This window comes from Cinclus cinclus, chromosome 18 (assembly GCF_963662255.1).
Source record: "Cinclus cinclus chromosome 18, bCinCin1.1, whole genome shotgun sequence".
NCBI classification, from domain to species: domain Eukaryota; kingdom Metazoa; phylum Chordata; class Aves; order Passeriformes; family Cinclidae; genus Cinclus; species Cinclus cinclus.
The window spans coordinates 7,233,761-7,252,970 of record NC_085063.1 but is presented as its reverse complement, the minus strand read 5'-3'; the positions used below and the strand labels follow the sequence as shown (position 1 = coordinate 7,252,970).

Genomic DNA, 19,210 nt, shown 5'->3' with positions numbered 1-19,210 from the left:
CAATGGCAGGAGCAGAATTGGTGCAGGATGGGGCTGAGAGTGTCCCCAGCTCCCCCTGGCAGCCCTGAGCCCCACTCACCATGCATCTGGTACGAGTAGGGAGCCTGTCCTGCCGGGCTGCTGAAGCTGGAGCCGTAGCTGAGGAATCCACTCTGGCCTGGAGAGTGGCTCAGGCTGTCCTCTGTTTTAATGCCTTTGGGTGCACAGTGGGAACCAAGAGCAAAACATGAGTGCTTGCCATATGAAGATGTAAAAAGAGCAAGTGTAGGAATTAAAACAATTTTTTTCAGTTGGATTTTAACCTAATAAATTCTCGTTTTTTACACACACACACACACACACACACACACACACATATATATATAATATAAATATATACATGCTTATATATATATAAATAATATATATATGATATAATAAATACATGTTTAATTATTTGCATTACCCAAACAGGTCTCCTAACAGACAAACAAATTCATCAAAATTTAATTGAATCTGCTATACCCTGTATCCGCAACCAAATGCACTTTTGCAAAGATGAGTAAACAACCATGAATAACACTGTTTTCAAAAATAATTTCTGAACATATAGTTTTGTTATAGAATTGAAGAAACTCACTGACACATAAACTTCCTGAAGAGTTATCAGATGCAAGCAATGATTAACAATGGAACAGGACCTTCAGCAAAATAACCTCAAGATTTCTGTTCTCAAAAGAGTTATTTTTTACTTGCATTGTATTTTCAGCTTTGGTATCAAAACATTATTGACAAGTCCTACAGGAGAGTTGTCATCTACTCAGGTGGATATAACATACAGTTCAGGAACAATAGGTAAGCCCCGAAGCCACAAAAATCTTTTAATTTCTAAAACCAGGCAATTAAACTGACAATTTACAGGGGAACAGCAATAGCTGAATTAAACATTGCAAGATGAAACCCTTGCTGGCAATGAAAGGAGTTGATATTTTACTCTGAGATGCTGCTGAGATTGTACAGCTGTATTATTAAAATAAACAGCTCAAAGGTGCAACATATTATGAAGCCTTTGGGCGTGATCCTTCCCTCCTTTGCATCCTATTTGCAAAACAAAAGATGGCTATTGGACACTCCCTGGGTGCTGGGATTAAACAAAGACCCTACCGATGTTTGGGCCTTGGATTTACACACTTTCCTGCTGTTGTCATTTTTAGCACTTGTAGACAAGTTGAATTCAGGTGCCTTTCCCCAGACATCCTCCTTTCTAGCTTAACTAGAAGCAGCAAGTCTGTGCTTGTTCAGGTTTGGAATAAGTTCTCCCAGCTAAAGTTTTCTCTTACAAAAATCACTTCTTATAGCTTCAGCTGAGAAGAACTGGGACGCAGTTTAGCACAAGCTCGTAACAAGATGACTGTGAAAGGCAGGAAATTTATTTGGTCAGTGAGGGGACAAGTGCCACTTCCCCAGCAGTGATGAAGTGGCTGCATCACTGCTGGGGAAGAGAAGTGTGTGCAGAGAAGCCCCTCTGCCCAACACCCCGTGCTTTTCCATTCCATCAGCCCTCCACTGGCCAGCATTCAACCTACCCACCTCAGTTACAATTCATCTTCAGCGAATGAGCCTCTTTGGAAGCCTAAAAATTGTTGTCAGACAGCAAAGTAACTTAGCACCAAATTAATTTCCACATACTGTTTTGTTTTGTCTAGAAACCGGCCGAGTTTTATTTTTTGTGCCTAAAAACAATACTGCTTCATTGTTCTTGGTTGTCAGCCAGGTGGAGTTTTTCATACGCTGTGCTGAGTATCTTAGAGAGGGTGTAGGGGCTGGGGGAGGGAAACCACTGCTCAAGGATGCTAAGAGGTCACCCACAGGATTTATAAGCAGCATATGGGCCTGACACATGTATGCCCTAAAGCCTCTAGGCAGTAGCAAATGGCTCGACTTTCACCTGCTCTAACAGGACAACTGTTCAGAGTTTTCCTTGGAAGTCAGCCAGCTGATGCAAACACACAAATAGCTCCAGAAAAAGGGTCTCAGAACATTCCTCTCATCATCCTGGTAGAGCTTTGGCTCTGCCAAGGCCACTCCCCCAGCCTTCCAGAGTGCTCCACTAAATTTCCCTTCAGTAAAAGCTTTGTCTGTGTAAAACCTCTTGTTGGGAAGAGATAGTGTGTTTGCCAATTAAACAAAACTGTTTAAGAGCACAAGAGAAAACAGGGATGGAAACAAAATTATTTTAATGGTGCAAGACTCAGCCCTCATGGGAGTAGCCAGAAGTAGGAAGCCCAAAGCTTTCTCTTAAAGAACTGTAGCTAAACAAGAGCAACATCTCCTTGGTCTTTAGGAGTGGAAAGAACTTTCAGCTTCAAGAGCTCAGTATTCCCATGCAGAACTTGAGGGCACTTCAGGCTTGGTTTACCAGGCTTTTACCACTCTGTCAGGAGTGCTGGTTTAATTAGTTCCCTGTGTGAATCCCCCAGCTGCTCCTGCCCAGGACTGTCTTCCCCACAGCTGCTGGGAAGGCTGCGCAGAAAAGCAGGGAACAAAGCTGACAGGGGTTAGAAATGCTGACTGCACATACAGCCAAAAAATGTCCATTTAAACACAAACTGTCTTCCAGAACCGAGGTACTCTGTGACATCTCATCCATGCCTTATTCTGCCCTGCATTTTGGTTCTTCTGTAACAATATACACAAACATTTTCTCAAAGTAGTTTGTGTTATTGAAACTTCAGGAAGAATCAAGGTTGGCAAAATGTAGGTTTCATAATTATCATATTTACTGTACTTTGTCTTGGCAGTGAATCACGGGAACACTCACGAGCCACTACTCCTGAGCAGCACATCCCACTGAACCCAAATTTCTCACAGTCTACTACTGACTGCCTTCAAACTTACCTAGTTTGAGAAACATAACCCACGATATGAAGAGCTGATAATAGTTCAAAGTAAACCTAACCTTTTTAAAGTCAGACTTTCCCTCTAAACCTAAGAAGACAAATGACAATTCACTCTTGAGGCTTAAAGACTTCCAATCTCTTTTGGCAGCAGCAGGAGGGCGATGTGCTGACAGGCAGCAGGACTCTGGGTACTCACTGTAGGAGGGGATTCCGTAGGGCTGCCCTGGGGGAGGATAGGCAGTGTAGGCAGCAGCCTGCTGGATTCCCGTGCTGTACTGAGCCTGTCCATACGCTGCCATCGCGGGGAAGGACGGCACTGTCACTATATGGGGATAATGTCTATTCACAACGACAAAACACAAGTGTTCAAGGCAATAGTTACTGTACAAGATCTTCCAGAGCACAAGCAGAACAGTTCTAGACATCTTGCTAAAATAACGCTCAACACAGGATGCTGGATTTTTATGAACTTGGAATTAACTGAATAAAAACCGAAAGAATAATTAACCGAAAAATAACCGATGCAGAACTTTGTTTTATGAACTATCAAGATTAAGCCACCTAAATGCATGGCAGCTTTAAGATAGTGGAAAATATATGCAAGTTAAAAAAATAAAATAAAATCAGCACTGATTTTTAATGCTTAATTTTGAGTGTGCTGGTCAAGTGAGTGCAACGGGAAACCTCAGAGATTTCGACACATCCCCTCTGTGGTCACTCATAAACACAACAGTATTCAAACTGGTAAGGTTTGGATACCGGGGGTACAAAAACACAGTTCACACCACCTCAAACTTTATTTCATTCCATGTCCAGGAAGATTAAGAACCAGCTACTTCACTGTGCCAGAGACGAGTGGGGGAACAGGTGGATGGGCTTAGGGCAGATGTTTTTTTTAAGGTGACAGAAGTCTGCATAAAATGGCTGGTCAGAAAAACACAGATTTTAAATTACAGCGCTTGGCACAAGCACTCACTTCGTGGTGTACAGATGGAGAGGACACTGCTGTGCTGCTTTGCTGCTGCCTGGAAAACAAAATTAAAAAGTCTTAAATTTTCATCGTGTTCTGTTCTATGGCCAAGCTGATAAAATTGTTTTTACCACTGCAGGTTTGAGAAAAAATATACAGGAATCAAAAGACTTTTTCATTTTTAAGTTACTATTCCCAAACTGAGGTAGGGAAGAAAGATATTCTCGGTTTAACAACAAACATAGATTTAGTTTTTAACTGAGAGTGATACCAGTTGATTGAACTTCTCATGAGTCTGATATCAGTTGTGAAGCTGGGCTTTGAAGCAATGACTCAGATGCTAAAGGCTATAAAAGCCAATACTATGATTGCTGAAGTGATTTAAGCTCACTGCACATTTTGATATTTTGCTTTTTTTGGTACTGTCCTAGACCATGACTCACATTCTTTAATGTCCATTAAAATATATCAAATAATAGTAAATATTAAAAATACATCATCATAAATCTCCTTAATTTGACTTTTATTACAGCACACCTTATTAAAATACCAGCAATCAAGAAAATTAGATCAGTAGAAAAGCTATCATACAAGTTATATGTGCAAGATGCCTTCTAATGGACCAAGCAGTTGTGTTGTGCTGTAACACTACCAAAGAAAAAATGTGCCACCAGCTTTATTCAGAGATAAATTTACATTTGCCTAATTAAAAACTAAAAACTAAAAAAACCACACACACAAAAAAAAAACAAAAACAGACAAACAAAAAAAGCTAAATTAAAACCTGCAAGTTGCCTGCAAGTTGTACTGAAAACTTCATACCAAAATATCACCATGTACATTTTCAGGTTGCCTCCACAGTGCCATCCAAACTTTGCTTCTCAGTGTTGGCTGGAGCTGCCACTAATTCAGCACTATAAATGCCAAAACACTCTCACAATCATCAATAATGACAAGGCACAATGGATTCAGCCTCTGTGTCTCCTGGCTGCATCAATGCACACACCAAACCCACTGCACACAGCTTCTCCACCCACCTTCAGTGACCAAAACAGCACAGCTTCCTGTGTTCAGACACTGGTCAGCTGGCAAATCAAACATTTAAACTGTTTTTCATTTAATGAAATATGCAAGTACATATAAAGTGTAAATACATGCCAATAGTCCTCTGGGTTTGGGTAACTTGTGCTGTTAACATGGACAGAATGACCACAAAGATCCAACATGCTCATGTCTGAAATGTTTGTTCACCCTGATTTAGATCTCTCTTGAAATTGTTCTTTCACCCACAACCCCTTCTCACAGCATTTTACATGGCTTGATCATTTTACACTATAACACAGAGATTACAACTAACTATTTTTAAAAACATTGCCATTTAATCTGGTAAGTTTTTAGACTTAGTTTCAATAAAAATTGCATCTTTGTGAGTTCTTACTGAAAATATTAATTACTAGGTATCATTCTTTTTTAGAATGTTAATTTATGTAATTAATGGTGAAATCTGCATAGACTTAATCACTAACAGGATCACCCTAAACACTGATAGAAACAAAAACAGAAAGACTCTTTCTTCAAACCCCTGTTGGAGCAACCCTCCAACACCTTAGAAAAATAAAACCCACCTGCAACCCTACTTTGCTGTCTATACCTATAAAATGTGGTACAGAAAAACCTATTTTCCAAGCAACAGGCAGAGAAGTTTAGTTTAAAATACTGACAAAGGACAGTGTTATATAAATGCACATATTATTGACAAAGGATAATATTATACACACATATCTGTTCACTTACACATCCACAGAAAAAAAACTGAGCTGAAGTCCAAAACTGAGCTTACCTGAGTCACCTTCAAACTCAGTATGAAAGATTTGCTTTGACTTACCTGGAAGACAACAATTTAGAAAATTAGATTTTTAGACTGTGAAAACAAGAACTACACCATTTCTGTCTGTCCCTCATTACCAAACAGAACTGCCTTGAAGAAATAGACATTTTAAAATTAATTTTTGTAATTCTTAATGGCTTTTACATCAAAAACCCAGCAGAACAGTTTGAGCACAAGCCTCGTTTCTCTTCTCAGTGAAAAACACCAGAGCTTCAAATTTCTTATTTTGGTACAGAGTAAATAAGTTTGCCAAGAATGCCAAGTAGGAATTTACTGTGTGTGAATATGCAATATGCTACTGTCACTGACAAGAAAAGGCAAAGTTGATACTACAGGCAAAATGTGCACTTGAAAATTCTATTGATATAACTGCACATCTCATGAAACGAACAGCTACGTGGACATCTAAATGAGTAAGTACTATGATTAGACTTGCTAAATTTAATACTTTTTGTGTAATATAGAGCATAAATTTGAGTGCATTTATTACATTAAGAGCTCTGTCAGCCTGAGAGTTTTCAAAAACACAAGTATTTTCCTGTTCTTCAGATTAACCAAGGGAAAGACCACAATCTTGGTAGCACAAGGGATCATTCTGCAGAAAAAACACCATAATATTTCTACAAGAAACAAATCAACGTGAGCTGTCACTGACAAGTTGGGGTCCAACGTACAGCTCCTGGGTTGGCTCTTATTTATATCACATAACAAAAAAACAGTTCCTGCACAAAGATGTTTACAAAATGATGTACCCAAAAATCATTTCTAGCTCTAATCTTTCCTGCAAACAGGAACACTTAAAGAGGATGTTTCCTTTAGGCTGTTATTCCTTCTACTGCTCATGTAAATAGGCAGTCAGGACGGGCGTGATTTAACCACGCAATTCCTAATGCCTGAGCAAACATGCAAACAAAACATCTCCTGGCCTTCTAAGAGCCAATAAATGAAGGGTTAAACATACTACTAAAACATAATAGCCAGTGCCTTTTCCTAACTCCCCTCTAACAGGAAGGCTGACAGATCCTGACCACAGCAAACAATAGCTGGGATTGTACTAGCAAGAACTAGTTCAACTGCATCACTTGCCAATAATTTTTTTAGCAGATTTAACATTCTTCTGTTTCCTTCGCTTGAATAGTATGATGGGGCAGGGGGGGAGAAGGAGGAGAGCAGATAAATTTCCATCAGAGCCTCAACCACTGAAAGAATTCGTCTCTGGTACCTGCCAAATGTGAAACTCCAGAGCAGAGGCCAGCAGGGCTAAAAACCATTTGGGGATGGCAGCAGTGGTCTCAGAACGATGCAAACTGGGGCACAGAGCTGCTTTGGCAAGAGGTTTTCAGGCTGCTCAATACATTTCTGTGCCTGGGAGCCCCCAGCCCCCACATTCACAGCAGCAGCAGCCACCAAAGCCCAGGGCTCACGTGCACACCACCACTGGGGCTCCAGCAAAAACTACCAGGTCTGCACAAAACATGGCTTACACCTGAAATTCTTCCAGTGGAACATAACTCTACACATGCATGTGTGTAAATGCAGGCACCAACTATACACAGATATATATTTACATATGAAATATTTCTATTCCATCTGCACTCAAGCCATTGTGGAACTAAAGGAATCAACCACAACTGGCGAGTCTACCAAAAAGAAAAAAAAAAAAAAAAAAAACCCTCAAAAATCTCAGTTGCCCACTACAATGTAAAACTAACTGCCAGAAGCAGAGGCCTTGCAATGGCCAGCTCCCTTTGGTTACATCTATTCATATATGTTATGTTAAAGCAGCAAACAGCAAGCAGAAGAGCAGCCTACCTTCTATGTCATCTGGAGCCGTGGCATAAATGTGAGAAAGGTTAAGCTTCAGTCTGTCAGGGCACTCTCTATTTACAGTCAGACTGGGTGATATCACTAGATCTAGCATTTCCTTATACCTGAAGGAAAACAAAGGAAAAATACAATTTATTCATTAATTATGCATGCTTACTAATGATTCAATTCTTTTTTCCCTAAGAGTATAAATATTAAAGCGGATTACCTAAACCCAGGCTTCATATAAATTCCACATAATAACATTCACCAAAGTTTTCATCAAAGGGAAATGCTGAATTAAAATGCAGTACTTGCTTCCTTGGAGATTACACCCATCTGATTAATGATTTCCCTTTCTTCCTGGATTTTGCCATACAAAAACTAAACTCCTGATCTCTCACATGCCACCAAAGCATGAATACACACACCAGTGCCCAGTGAGGCTGCAGAACAGACTGTAACAGGCTGAAAATGAAGCTGAGGACAGTTGAGATCATTATTCTTACAGTCTTACAAGGTAATAAAGTTAGTACTGGTGACAGGATCAGTTTTCCAGGGGACACCCAAACCAGGCACCCAACTACAATGTCCTGGCCATTAGGTGGCAGTGACACCAGGACGGTCCCTTTCACATGAGCAAACTTGCCTGATACAACCAAAAATTTCAAATTAATGGCATCAAGGACTTACATCTCTGAAGAAAAACATAATTCTTCATGTGTGCACATGACCTATACCACCATGAAAGCTAACAATCTCTGCATTACATAAACAGCCCAGAAAGGAGGACTAAATCATTATTTCTGACTTATGTATAAAATCAATAGGTCTATCCATGTACACACCACCATTTTCAATTCATGTGCTGACCTGCATGCAGCTACAGAGTTTTCCAGCTGCTTGCTTCCCTTGGAAGTGTTGGATGTTTTGGATGGGTACGAAGCATGTCATGAAGTGCACAGATTTACACGCCTGTGTTTGCAAGTTTTGGTGAAGACAACGGGGTGAGTACAAGAAGGTCTGTTACACTGAATACCTGCAGAACTCCTTTCATGCAAGGCAGGTTTCCTTGAAACCTTTACTCCAAATATATTCCCCTCTTTTTCCATGTGCAACCAGTCTGTGTCTAGAACTGAAGAACACACCAGGCAAGGAAAACCTGGAGTTAAATTTCTCAATTAACTGTCTTTGTATCTTTTTAAATGCACACAGTGCAATGGAAACCTGTTTGAATTTTCCAAGACTAAACCTGAACTTTTGGTTCAAGCCCAGAACAAACGAGGAACAGAGAACTCAAAGATTCTCTGCTGTTCTTCGCTTTCCATGGCCACACAGCACAGCCTTAGTTCAGCTCCCTGGAAGTCACTGGATGGGATCAGGGCTATTAGAGGAAGGCAGAACTGTGCTCTTGGACAGAGAGCAGTGATGGGGGAGAGGGAATTTGGTGGTGAGTGGATCCTGGCAGCAGCTTGCTCAGGCTCCCCTTCCCTCAGCACTGGACATGCCTGCCAAGGCAGCTGGCACATCCCTGCTCCAGGCTGGCACCTCCCTGAGCTGGACTATGCAGGCAGCAGGTGGCATGGCAGCACCTGGCTGGGAAAATCCACAGCACACCTAAAACACCCAGAAGTTAAAAAAGCAGCACATAAAGCTGAAATCTTCAGGCTTCTGCAATACCAATTTTTGTGCTTCTGGGAGAAGCCAAAAGGTTGGTTTTGATTTTCTGTTTAAATACCCCTGTATGGCTTTAGCAGCTTTGAGAAACAGAAAACCACTTACTTTTTATCTCAACCTCCTCCATCTCTTTTATAAAACCTGTGTGTCCCTGTGAGGGAGAGCAAGTATTATTAAGAACAAGCACAAACCAGATCATTTCACCTGTAACTAAACAGCAAAGACCAAAGCTAAATTCAACAACAGCTGCTCAGACAGAAAAAAAAAAAAAAAAAACAAAAAACCAACCAACCAAAAAACAAACAAACAAAAAAAAAAAACAACATGAACCCCCTGGGAATTCAAAGAACTACCAAAAACAGGCATGAAGAGGCATAACCATGTACAGTGTTCACAGCCCCAATCCTCTCTCCAGCTGGGATCTGGGATCTGTCTGCCTCCCTTGGAAACCCATGCCAGAGGCTGGTAAAGGCTTCCCAAGCATGTGACATGAAGGAAACCTTATGAATGACCAGAGTGGTAGAAACCCAGTGCTCTGGATCCAACACTTGTGCCATTTCTTTGTCCCCAAGAGCTGCCTGCTACAGATGTGCTAAGGAAATGAGAATAAAAATCAGCCTTGCTCTGCACTGCATCTTTGCTGCTAGTGGGTCTCAAAGGGTTCCACCTTCAGATGTGTTCTTGAAAGAGGAGCACAACTGGCTCCCCCTCCCTGCCTTAGGTACAGACAAACTGAAAATGCAGATGCACAGGGCCACAAATTGTGCCCACAGCCAGTGCCCATGCCACCAACAGCGTGAAAACGCAACAAGTAGTCAGATGTGTGCAAAAAATAGTCCCCAGGTATAAAAAATCCTACCCAAGGGACACAGGCAGTGACAGAGCTGAACAATCCATGACTCCTCACTCAGCTCAGAGCACAGCTCATGAGAGGCTTCACTCAGCACTGCAGAAGTTCTGCTCCATCTGGTACCGAAGCACAGACTGCAGGGCAGTAAGGGATGGTCACAACCCTTCTTCTGCACACTGAACCTGTGCCAGAGCTTTTTCTCCAGAAATGCCTCATCCCACTCTCTCAGTGGCACAGCCAGGCTGCCACAGAGAAAGGACTCAGAAGAATTTTGTGTGGCTTCTCAGTGAGGCAGAACAAGGTACAAGCTATGACACCTAAGGCTCTCTGAAGAACACCAAGGTGGGCAGGGGCGTTTTTCCCAGAGGAATTAGTTTATTCAAATCCACTGGCACACAATTAAATTTTGCCTGCATTTTCCATTTAATACAAGCTTTTCCCTTCTACTCTAAGCATCATCTCACTTCTTTTCTCCTTACTTCATTGCAGCCATCCCTGAACTGAGGGAAGGCACTGCTGCCCCAGATCCTGTCAAGCTGAGGCTGTTCCACCTTGTTTCTCAGATAACACATGCCCTTCAGCATAATCCAAACCCCCATCACTCATGACACTGCCCAGGCTGTTGCCAAGTGAACAGGAGCAGATGTTTAAAGGGAAATGATCTTTTATAGTGATTAAAGCAGTTTAATTACATCATCGTTCAGAGATTTCATTAGCTACTCTCCGCCTGATGATTCTTCTACTGGTTTTGATCTGTTCATTTTTGTATTCACAAAATCACATCATATTTTCCTGTATTTATTCTATAACATTTTCCTGTGGTTTTTTTTCAGCTCTCATTTTAGTTTACAGTATGTATTAGTTGCATGTACAAACAGGTAACTTTTCACAGAACTGCCTGTCTGCTTGTGCATGTCACGTATGAGTGCTGCTAGTGGCTTTGCCTGTTTTGCACGCACCATTTACTGATTTATTCATGTGCATTTCTTGCCTATGGACTTCTTGACAAGAGTTTCTGAAATTCCAGTTTTAATGATGGCAAGTTATAGAAAACAGCCAAATAATTGAACAGGGTTGGTATTTAACACAGTAAATGACATGCTGGAGTGCAACTGATGAAAATATCAGGTCTTTGTTTTCTTTTTAGAGAAAAAAAACATTTTCTGGCTTAAGCAGTGTACAGTAAATCAGTAATAAAAGTTTGCTGAATACGAGCTTTTATTAAAACCAGTGATGGCAGCATCTAGCATGTGGGGCTGACAGACATCTGGAAGAGCTTTTGGCTTCTATAATTAAGAAGAACCTTGTGTGAATTTGTTGCTCAGCTTTTCCATTAGAATCCCCTACTCAAACCCCAGCATTTTGCCCTGAAAGTTAGCCCACAAAATCTCTGCCAAAACCAGAAACTTTTTTTCTAAGATTTAGGAAGGAAAAAAATAGAAATAGAGGTATTTTTTTCAGTCATTATGAAGTTAGGAATGCCAGATTAAACAATTTAAGGTTTCAGATGGTGTTGGGGCAACTGGCAAATCCCATATTCTTTTACAGTGATTTTTTTGAAGGCAACGATTGCAGACCCCAAGCCAAGACAGTCAAACGTGTGCTGCAGATGGAACTCCTGAGCGATCCCATCTCTCTCCAGCAAAGTACTCAGAAATGGGTGTCCAATGCCATGGAGTGCAGACTGAGTCTGCAAGGTGATGAGAACCCCATGAATGGTGTTTTGAAAGGGTGGAACAGGAAACCACCACGGCACTGTGGGCAGATGCAACCTCACCACAGCTCTGCCCAGCACAGCTCACAAGCCAGAAGGCTCCAGCAACAGATCCAGGAGTCTCCTTCCAAAGCTCAGAGCTCTACTGCTCAGGCAGAACTTAAATCCTCCCCCAGACCGCTACAACTTGTTATTAACATCCTCCCCACAACACACAAAAGCAGCTCAGGACAATGGGGACTTGTGCCTGGAAGTCTGCACTTTTCACTCATCTCCATTTCTGGGGTGAGAAGACAGAATTCTGGCTTCAAATTGTACCTGAGCAGTAGAAAAAATGTTCAAAGGAGAACATTTTCAGCAAATAAGACACCTGGGTAGCATGAGGTACCAGGGTAAACTCAATGGCCAAGTGATGAGATTTCAGAGGGAGCATGTGCAAGGAAGAGCAGAGCGTTTTCCCCAAAGTGACAGCAGTCTGCAGGAGGGCACCTGAGCAACAGAAAGGACAGTCAGGAGTAAAAGACACTGTGGGAGGGGGAAAGCTGGCATGGGTGTGGGAATAAGGAGAATGAGCTCTGCATCTGTCATCAGTGAAGAGTTAGGAGCCCTGCAGGTGAGAAAGGCAGAATTCCTCTCCTTGGGAAAAAACCACCAGATCCTACAGTGGAAAGGACAGGTACTTCATGGGAGTGAGAAACTCCAAAGTTTTGTCCATGAGGGGAGAGATAAATACAGAAATTATGCTCCCTGAAACAATCCCATGCAATGATCTTCTCAGGAATTTTTACTTGTATCTGGATGGAGGCCAAACACAAGCTTAAACCACTAGATCTTCCTAAACATATGCATATGGCAGCACAGAGCCCTAGGCAGGAGTGGGACAAGCCAAGTCCTTCTGCTTTCAGCTCTGCTGGGAAGGGGAGGAGAGACAGAGATTGCAGCCCAATTGCAAGAGTAACATTTCTGTCTTGCTTCTGTGACTTCATCTGGTTTTAATTAGTTGATCAACTGCTTTCATCCTTCTACCCTCCTAAAAAATGGTGCAGATTGCTAAGAAATACTTTATGACTCCAGTGGTACTCATCATTAAAAAGATGACAGTCTGATTCCCCAGTTTCTTTCAGAAGTGAATCACATGCAAAAAAAAAAAAAAAAAAAATCTGAAGATGGCTTTCTCACTCTCTGATTCAGAGAAAACAAACAAAACCCATCCCAGTCCTAAAATATTTGGGTTTCATTCATTCCTAGGAAATACAAGATTAATTTTTTTTTCCCATATGGATAAAATTTTCAAAAGCACCTGCTATGCCTCATTAATTTTCATTGGGAATTAAAACTTCTACTGTTTTAACTCCAGGGGAAGCATAGTAGCTTAGGCAGCATTGCCAGGACATTCAGTAGCAAAATTCTGCTCCCAATTTTACTCTGCTCCTGTACAAAAATAAAGGGATCATTCATAAGCAAAAACAACAGTATTATCCTGCAGCCACCTTCCACATGGTGTCATCATAGGGCATCTCCCATACTGAAGATTTTGGCCACTTCTATCCACACATTTCAAAAGCAGAGGAAAGTAATTTCATTTCCTCTGTCAGTACATTCCTCCCCACACTGCTTGGACGTTCTTCTCCCGATCCATAATAGATTCTTTGTTCCCTCTCAAAAAACTCAAAAATGCTTCATCAGGTGAAAGCCACCACCCCATTTTCTCTTTTATAACGAGTCTTAGTTCATCCACAAGTCCATCTGATAGATGCATGCAGGAAAAGCCTGAACAGGCAGAAAGTTAAACCTGGGCTGGCATTAATGCTCATGTCCAAGAGTGGCAGCACAGCCTGGATGACAAGACATCCTTTCAAGGTGACCTGCAGGGCAGATGCCTCGGGCTGTTCATATTCCTGAGAGCTGCTTTTTCCTGATGTAAGTGCACAATAAAAGCAGCAGTACTTGTCTGGATTTATCATTGCCCAGCCCGTTTCAGACACAAAGGAAAGAGGACTCCTCACTATGGCTGTAGCACAGCCCCTGGGGTGGGGGTACAGAGCTGCACCAGCCTCCAGGCTGAGGATGAAACCGAGTGAAACAAGACAAAAGTTACGTGCTAGGTAAGGAAAAAAATGGTTTGGGTTAACATTAAGATTTTCTAATTCCTCTTTAGTTTTTGTTTTGTTTGAAGTGTTAATTCTAAACAAGTTTAAGAAGAATAACTGAGAAAAAATAACAAAATAGACCAATTTTTTTACACTTCTGAAACCACTATTGTTTTAAAATAACCAAAGTATTCCATCAGCTTGAAAATCTTTCCCCACATGGTTTCTGTGTTTTGTCTTTTTTTTTTTAATGAGACAGTCTTTTTTTTATCAAAATTTTACTTTCCCTGGAAGTTTTCTGTCTTGCTGTAACCCATAGACCAGACAGTGAAAAACAGATGAAAATTCCTGTCTCATGAATTTTTTGAGCCACATTCACTTTTCTTTTTTTTTCCCCCCTCTTTTTGGAAGGAAAGTCAGCCTTAAAATTTTTAAGTGCTTGGAACGGGCACAAATAATTGCATGCCTTATTTCCCTGGAAGTCCTGAATTTCCAGAAGCATTGCCTTGCTTCACCAGGCTTCATCACCTGCTAGTCCATTCTGCTTTCCATTGATTTTTCTTAAAATACACTATTTGTTTTTTGGCTCTGATCTGTTAATTAAAAAAAAAAAAAAAAAGAAAAAAAGGAAAGAAAGAAATTAGGGTGTCTTCATATAAATAAATGTTCTTCCTCCTCCTAGCAGGGCTTTACTGACTTCTCCAGGTGCTGTTTTCCTGGTGTCCCTGCAGACACGGAGCAGACTGAGATGAAAAAGGGGAATGAGCTGGGCTGCATTCCCCTGCATTTCTGCAATTAATATGGGAAGAATGAAGGAAGATAGAGCAGGGGGAGCAGCAGCATTTTCTGGCTGAGCAGTCCACAGTAAAGGGGATTCAGGGCACACAACCACACAAGACAAGGCACCTTCACCATTCATTCTGAGAGGCAGCTTGAAAATTCGAGTGAGCCCATGATGGATTCACACCACAGACCTTCAACCTGGCAGCGTGACCAGAAATACATCATGACACTGGTTGGAGACACTGGGTCATCTAAAATTCATTTCAAGAACAGTATTTCACTAATTTGAAGTCAAAATGAGAAAGTAGAATTTTTCACAATGCCTTTTTTGGTCTGTTGGATCTATTTGCTAAGTGGAACAACCTTTGCAAAGATATTATTTTCCAAAGCCCTCTCACTGTGAGCAAGCTAGTATCACCCAGAACAGAAACACTATGAGCTTATAGCCTACAGTGATTTGAAATATAAAACTGTATGTGTATGCATACATACAAATGTACATAAATAATCTCTTTCAGCTTCCACATTCCTCTTTGACATTCACAAGCTTTTTAATTTCATCACACCTCTTCCTATTCAGATCCCCCAGGCATGCAAGGACTGCATCTGACTGCAGAAAACCACTCCAGCAGCTCCAGCTGCAGAATCTGGGGCCCTTAATGCAAAATTACTGCTTCCAGAGTCAGGGCTGGCTCCCCAAACCAAGGGCTGCAGAGTACAGCTCATGACACTTGGAAATATTTAGACACCTCTTTTCACTTTGAAGAACTACATTTTTTATTCCTCCTCAGAATCAGAAGGGCTAAAACCAGACTTAAATATAAATATAAATATATGAAATGAGAGTTTATACCCCTCACTCAGTTTTCTGCTTTCTCCTCACGTGTCATGATGAGTAAAGAGCAGTATCTATGCTGGGACATGAAACTCAGGAAAAAACTCTTTCTTGGGTGTGTGTGTTTGCAGGGCCTTATTTTGTAAAACATCTGCATTATCAGTACACTAACATAAGCAATTACATAAGCATCCAGAAACTACTTCAGCTCTACTATACCAGGATGCAGCTGAGACAATAAAGCACTAAACATCACAGAAAAAAAAAATCTGCTTCAAAAAGTAATGGAAAACCACAAAGAGAAAACAGAGCTTTCCTTGCCTACCTGCCTTGGGCACACCTGCCCAGACTCATGTGGCATGAGAGAAACTACCTTTAAGCAATCATTTCTGTAAAACTATTTAATGAGGCAAGTAATAACTTCCCTGAAACTCTATTTAATGCAGCAGGACAAGACAAACCATCACAGGTTGCAGAAGGCTTGGGAGAGAAAGCACCTCACACAGCAAACAGCTGGAGCTGCAGGGCAGCAGGAATTTTACCACTGCACAGTTTAATTCTTTCACTGCGGTGAAAGTTGGCCATTTGCTGGAACCAGTGCCAAGGGGAAACATTTTCCAGAAAGCTTAGAACATTTATACCACCCACATCTTAACAGAAAACTCCTCATTCAAAAGGTAGTGATGCACATTCACGAAGCTGCCCCAACCCTGAGCGTGAGCAGCTTGGTCTAGTGGAAGGTGTCCCAGCCCATGGCAGGGGGGCTGGAACAAGATGATCTTTAAGGTCTCTTCCAACCCAAGCCACTCTAGGATTCCATGAAGTTCCCACAGAAAAATCAGTGTATTAGAAAATACTTGCTCATGCTGCTTGAGAAGCAATGCTCTTATTAAAATCCACAGGGAACTGCGTGCAAGAAAAGGTGGTGCTCGCTCACATGGGAACAGCTCTCACAGAGGACACGATGAGGTTATTAATTCTGTCATAGAGAAACAGCAGATCAGACCCTGGTCTGAGACTCAGAAACCTGGGTTTTCTCCCTGCTGTGTCCCTGGTAACTCAGCTGGTTCCGGGGCTAGTCCTTCGTGGCACCTCTGTGCTTCCTGGAGACACATTTTGTGTGTCTCCCCTAGAGAAGCTGCAGGACAAATGTTCCTCTTCTATGCATGTGAAGCATTCACCAGTGCAATGGTGTCCTACTCCTTGAGACCTCCAGGTACTGCAGTGTTAAATAAACTGCAGTAATAAAACAGATAGAGATATATATAAAATTTTCCCTAGGGCTGCAGTTTACCTTGAAGTAACACTACTGAGTTCTTCCAATCACTATGAGATTGGGCAAGTTTCTCAGAGCTACATTAAGGCCTCTGTAAAACTGGGAACTACAGTATAAATTGTCAATTAATCTCTTTTTAGGGGCTGGAAAGTGCTCTGGAATCTTTAGGTGGAATCTGTTCCACTGCTGGAGTATTGATATCCATGCCAGTGAATAATGACCAACGTGAACATGAGACAGGCAAGGAGGAGGTGAGGCACGAGACCCGTCCTTCAGGGCATGTTCTCTCACTCATTTTTGGTCAAAAATCTCTCCATTCCCAGACTATGAGAATTTCTTCACCATTTTGATTTACTTCTCAAACCTGTCAAGAGTCCTGCAATGGCTCCAGCAACCCTCTAAGAAAGGTAGGGCTGCCCCTTTATAACAGGCCTGCGTCAGCACCTCCGTTCTCAGCCTGTAAAGGAGGAGCACTTGGGGAATAATAATTCAGAAAGAGCTATGGGAAAAGAACTATGAAATGTAAGTTAGCAAAAGGACTTTGGATGTGAGGGAAAAGCCTAGCATAGCAGTACAGGTGAGGCTGGAGTGAGAATGACGTACTCTCTCCTTGCTTCAATCCCTCAAGTCAGACTTTCTCCGAGCACAGAAGACAGCCAAGAGCTGTTGTGTGTGTACAAGGGTGGAAGAATCCCTGATTGCCTCGTTCTCCCGATCAATACAAGAGCAGTGATGGTGATAGGACTATGGCACTTCTGAACAGATCTGCTCTGTTAGTGTTACAGTTTATGGAAATACCAGGTTCACAAAGTTCAGACCATTCTGTGAGCAACAGTGAATTTCTGGCTGGGTCATCTTCAAACATGTTGAGCCAAACCAGTCAATCCTTGTAATATAACAAGAGCTGCTCCCCTCCTGATGCTGCTTAACACACTCTTGTCCAGAAATGCTGCAGGCAAAGCTTGTCCAGCATTGTGCAGCTGCTATGAAGGGCACTGCAAATGCAGGTGCCCACTCAATGCCATTTAACCCTGAAGCTGCTTCCCAAATGCATGGCCTGGATGAGGAAACCCAGCTGTACTCTCATACACCTTCCCTGTTTAGATATCAACAAAGTCAGGTTACCAATCTGGATTTAGTGAATATGTGATTACATAAATCAAATTAATGAACTTTTATCATTCCCTTAGTCACAATCCTTCCTCTTTGAGAAGAGCAGAGTATAGTCCTGGAAGAGAGGCTATCACTCAGCTGAACTTCAAGAAGTTATTCTTCCCTCTTCTTCACAGATGTAACTAAAGCCACCTTTTCCCTCAGTTTTTGACCGGTAATAAAATAAAAATCAACTGACATTATGAATAATATTTCTGCAGTGGAAGTTGGTTACCTCACCAGTAGGAATACTGAAATGTCAATTTTTTTTGTTCCTGTATCTAAAACTGGAAGGCTCAAAAGGGACACTGAATCAAGAGGCTGGCTGACAATGGCAGTTCATAGATGAAAGTGCATAGATTAAAGAGCTACAGCACAACAGCAGTGAGCAAAGTAGCACAATGTAATTGCTACTCATCTTGGAGATGTTAGGAGAAAAAAGGACAATAATCAAAGCAATGCTTGAGCAAACAGCACTTTGTTACTCATACCAGTTAGTAGCCTGGAAACAGCCAAGGGGAAAAGCAATCTAGTCAGAGCAAATGCTGACAATCTTTTCCTTGATATTAACTCCATTAATAGTTTGTTTCTGTGGGTATTTGAAAGTCAGGCTAAAATAACACCATGGGAATAACAAATGGGACAGCATGATTCACTTTTTATATTCAGGTGGACCAAGGTCTGATTTCCCATGACTTTTGGTGAGACAACAGGCTGAAGCTTTTTTCTTTAAGCCCAGGTGAAAGTTAAGTCGGGCCCAAATTCCCAAAGCTGCTGGCTGTTAGGTTTATTTTCACGACAGAGGGAAGGAGTTTTTGCAGGGATAACCAGAGGATATTAACAAAGAGGAGCCACAGAGATCCTGCCATCCAGTCACTGATGCTCTGCAGGACAGCGTGGTAGTGAAAAAACCAAATAAAACAAATGCACCAACCCAATGCCACGCACACAAACGTCCCTGTTTCCCTTTGCAGAGCCTGATCTGATAATGAAAAACTCTTCCTGGAAGTGCCATTTTGTGATACTATACAGGCCTCAGATAACAAAGTACAGAGGAACACTGACATTTGTTTTCTGTCCCGTTTTGCTCCACTGTGAATATTGCATATGAATAACTGAAATTTTTAAGATCTCTTTTCCTCCTTTCACCATGATGTAATGCGAGTGTTGCACAAGAATAACAATGTAGAGCTACTGCTGCTGGAGCCAAGTTTGGCACCAAGAGAGATTAGAGCTGGCACCAAACACCATGATCTTTAAAATAAATTTGGCAGCCGTAGCTCTTGCCAC

The 19,210-nt window shown here is 41.6% G+C and overlaps 1 protein-coding gene across 5 annotated transcripts in view; it reads right to left on the bottom strand.

Annotated features, from left to right (window-relative positions):
* EYA2 (EYA transcriptional coactivator and phosphatase 2) overlaps positions 1-19,210 on the bottom strand; it is an 87,584-nt gene that overhangs the window by 42,353 nt on the left and 26,021 nt on the right. For 3 of the 5 annotated variants that reach the window (XM_062505252.1, XM_062505255.1, XM_062505254.1), the window contains exons 2-6: positions 7,550-7,668; positions 4,887-4,934; positions 3,856-3,904; positions 3,076-3,218; positions 80-193 (exon numbers count right to left, since the gene is read on the bottom strand). In XM_062505252.1, the coding sequence (XP_062361236.1) occupies positions 80-193; positions 3,076-3,218; positions 3,856-3,904; positions 4,887-4,934; positions 7,550-7,658 (463 nt within the window). In that variant the 5' untranslated portion in view covers positions 7,659-7,668. Of the gene's footprint in view, positions 1-79; positions 194-3,075; positions 3,219-3,855; positions 3,905-4,886; positions 4,935-5,689; positions 5,735-7,549; positions 7,669-19,210 lie in introns of all 5 variants that reach the window. The other 2 variants (XM_062505250.1, XM_062505251.1) reach the window with 2 other exon arrangements.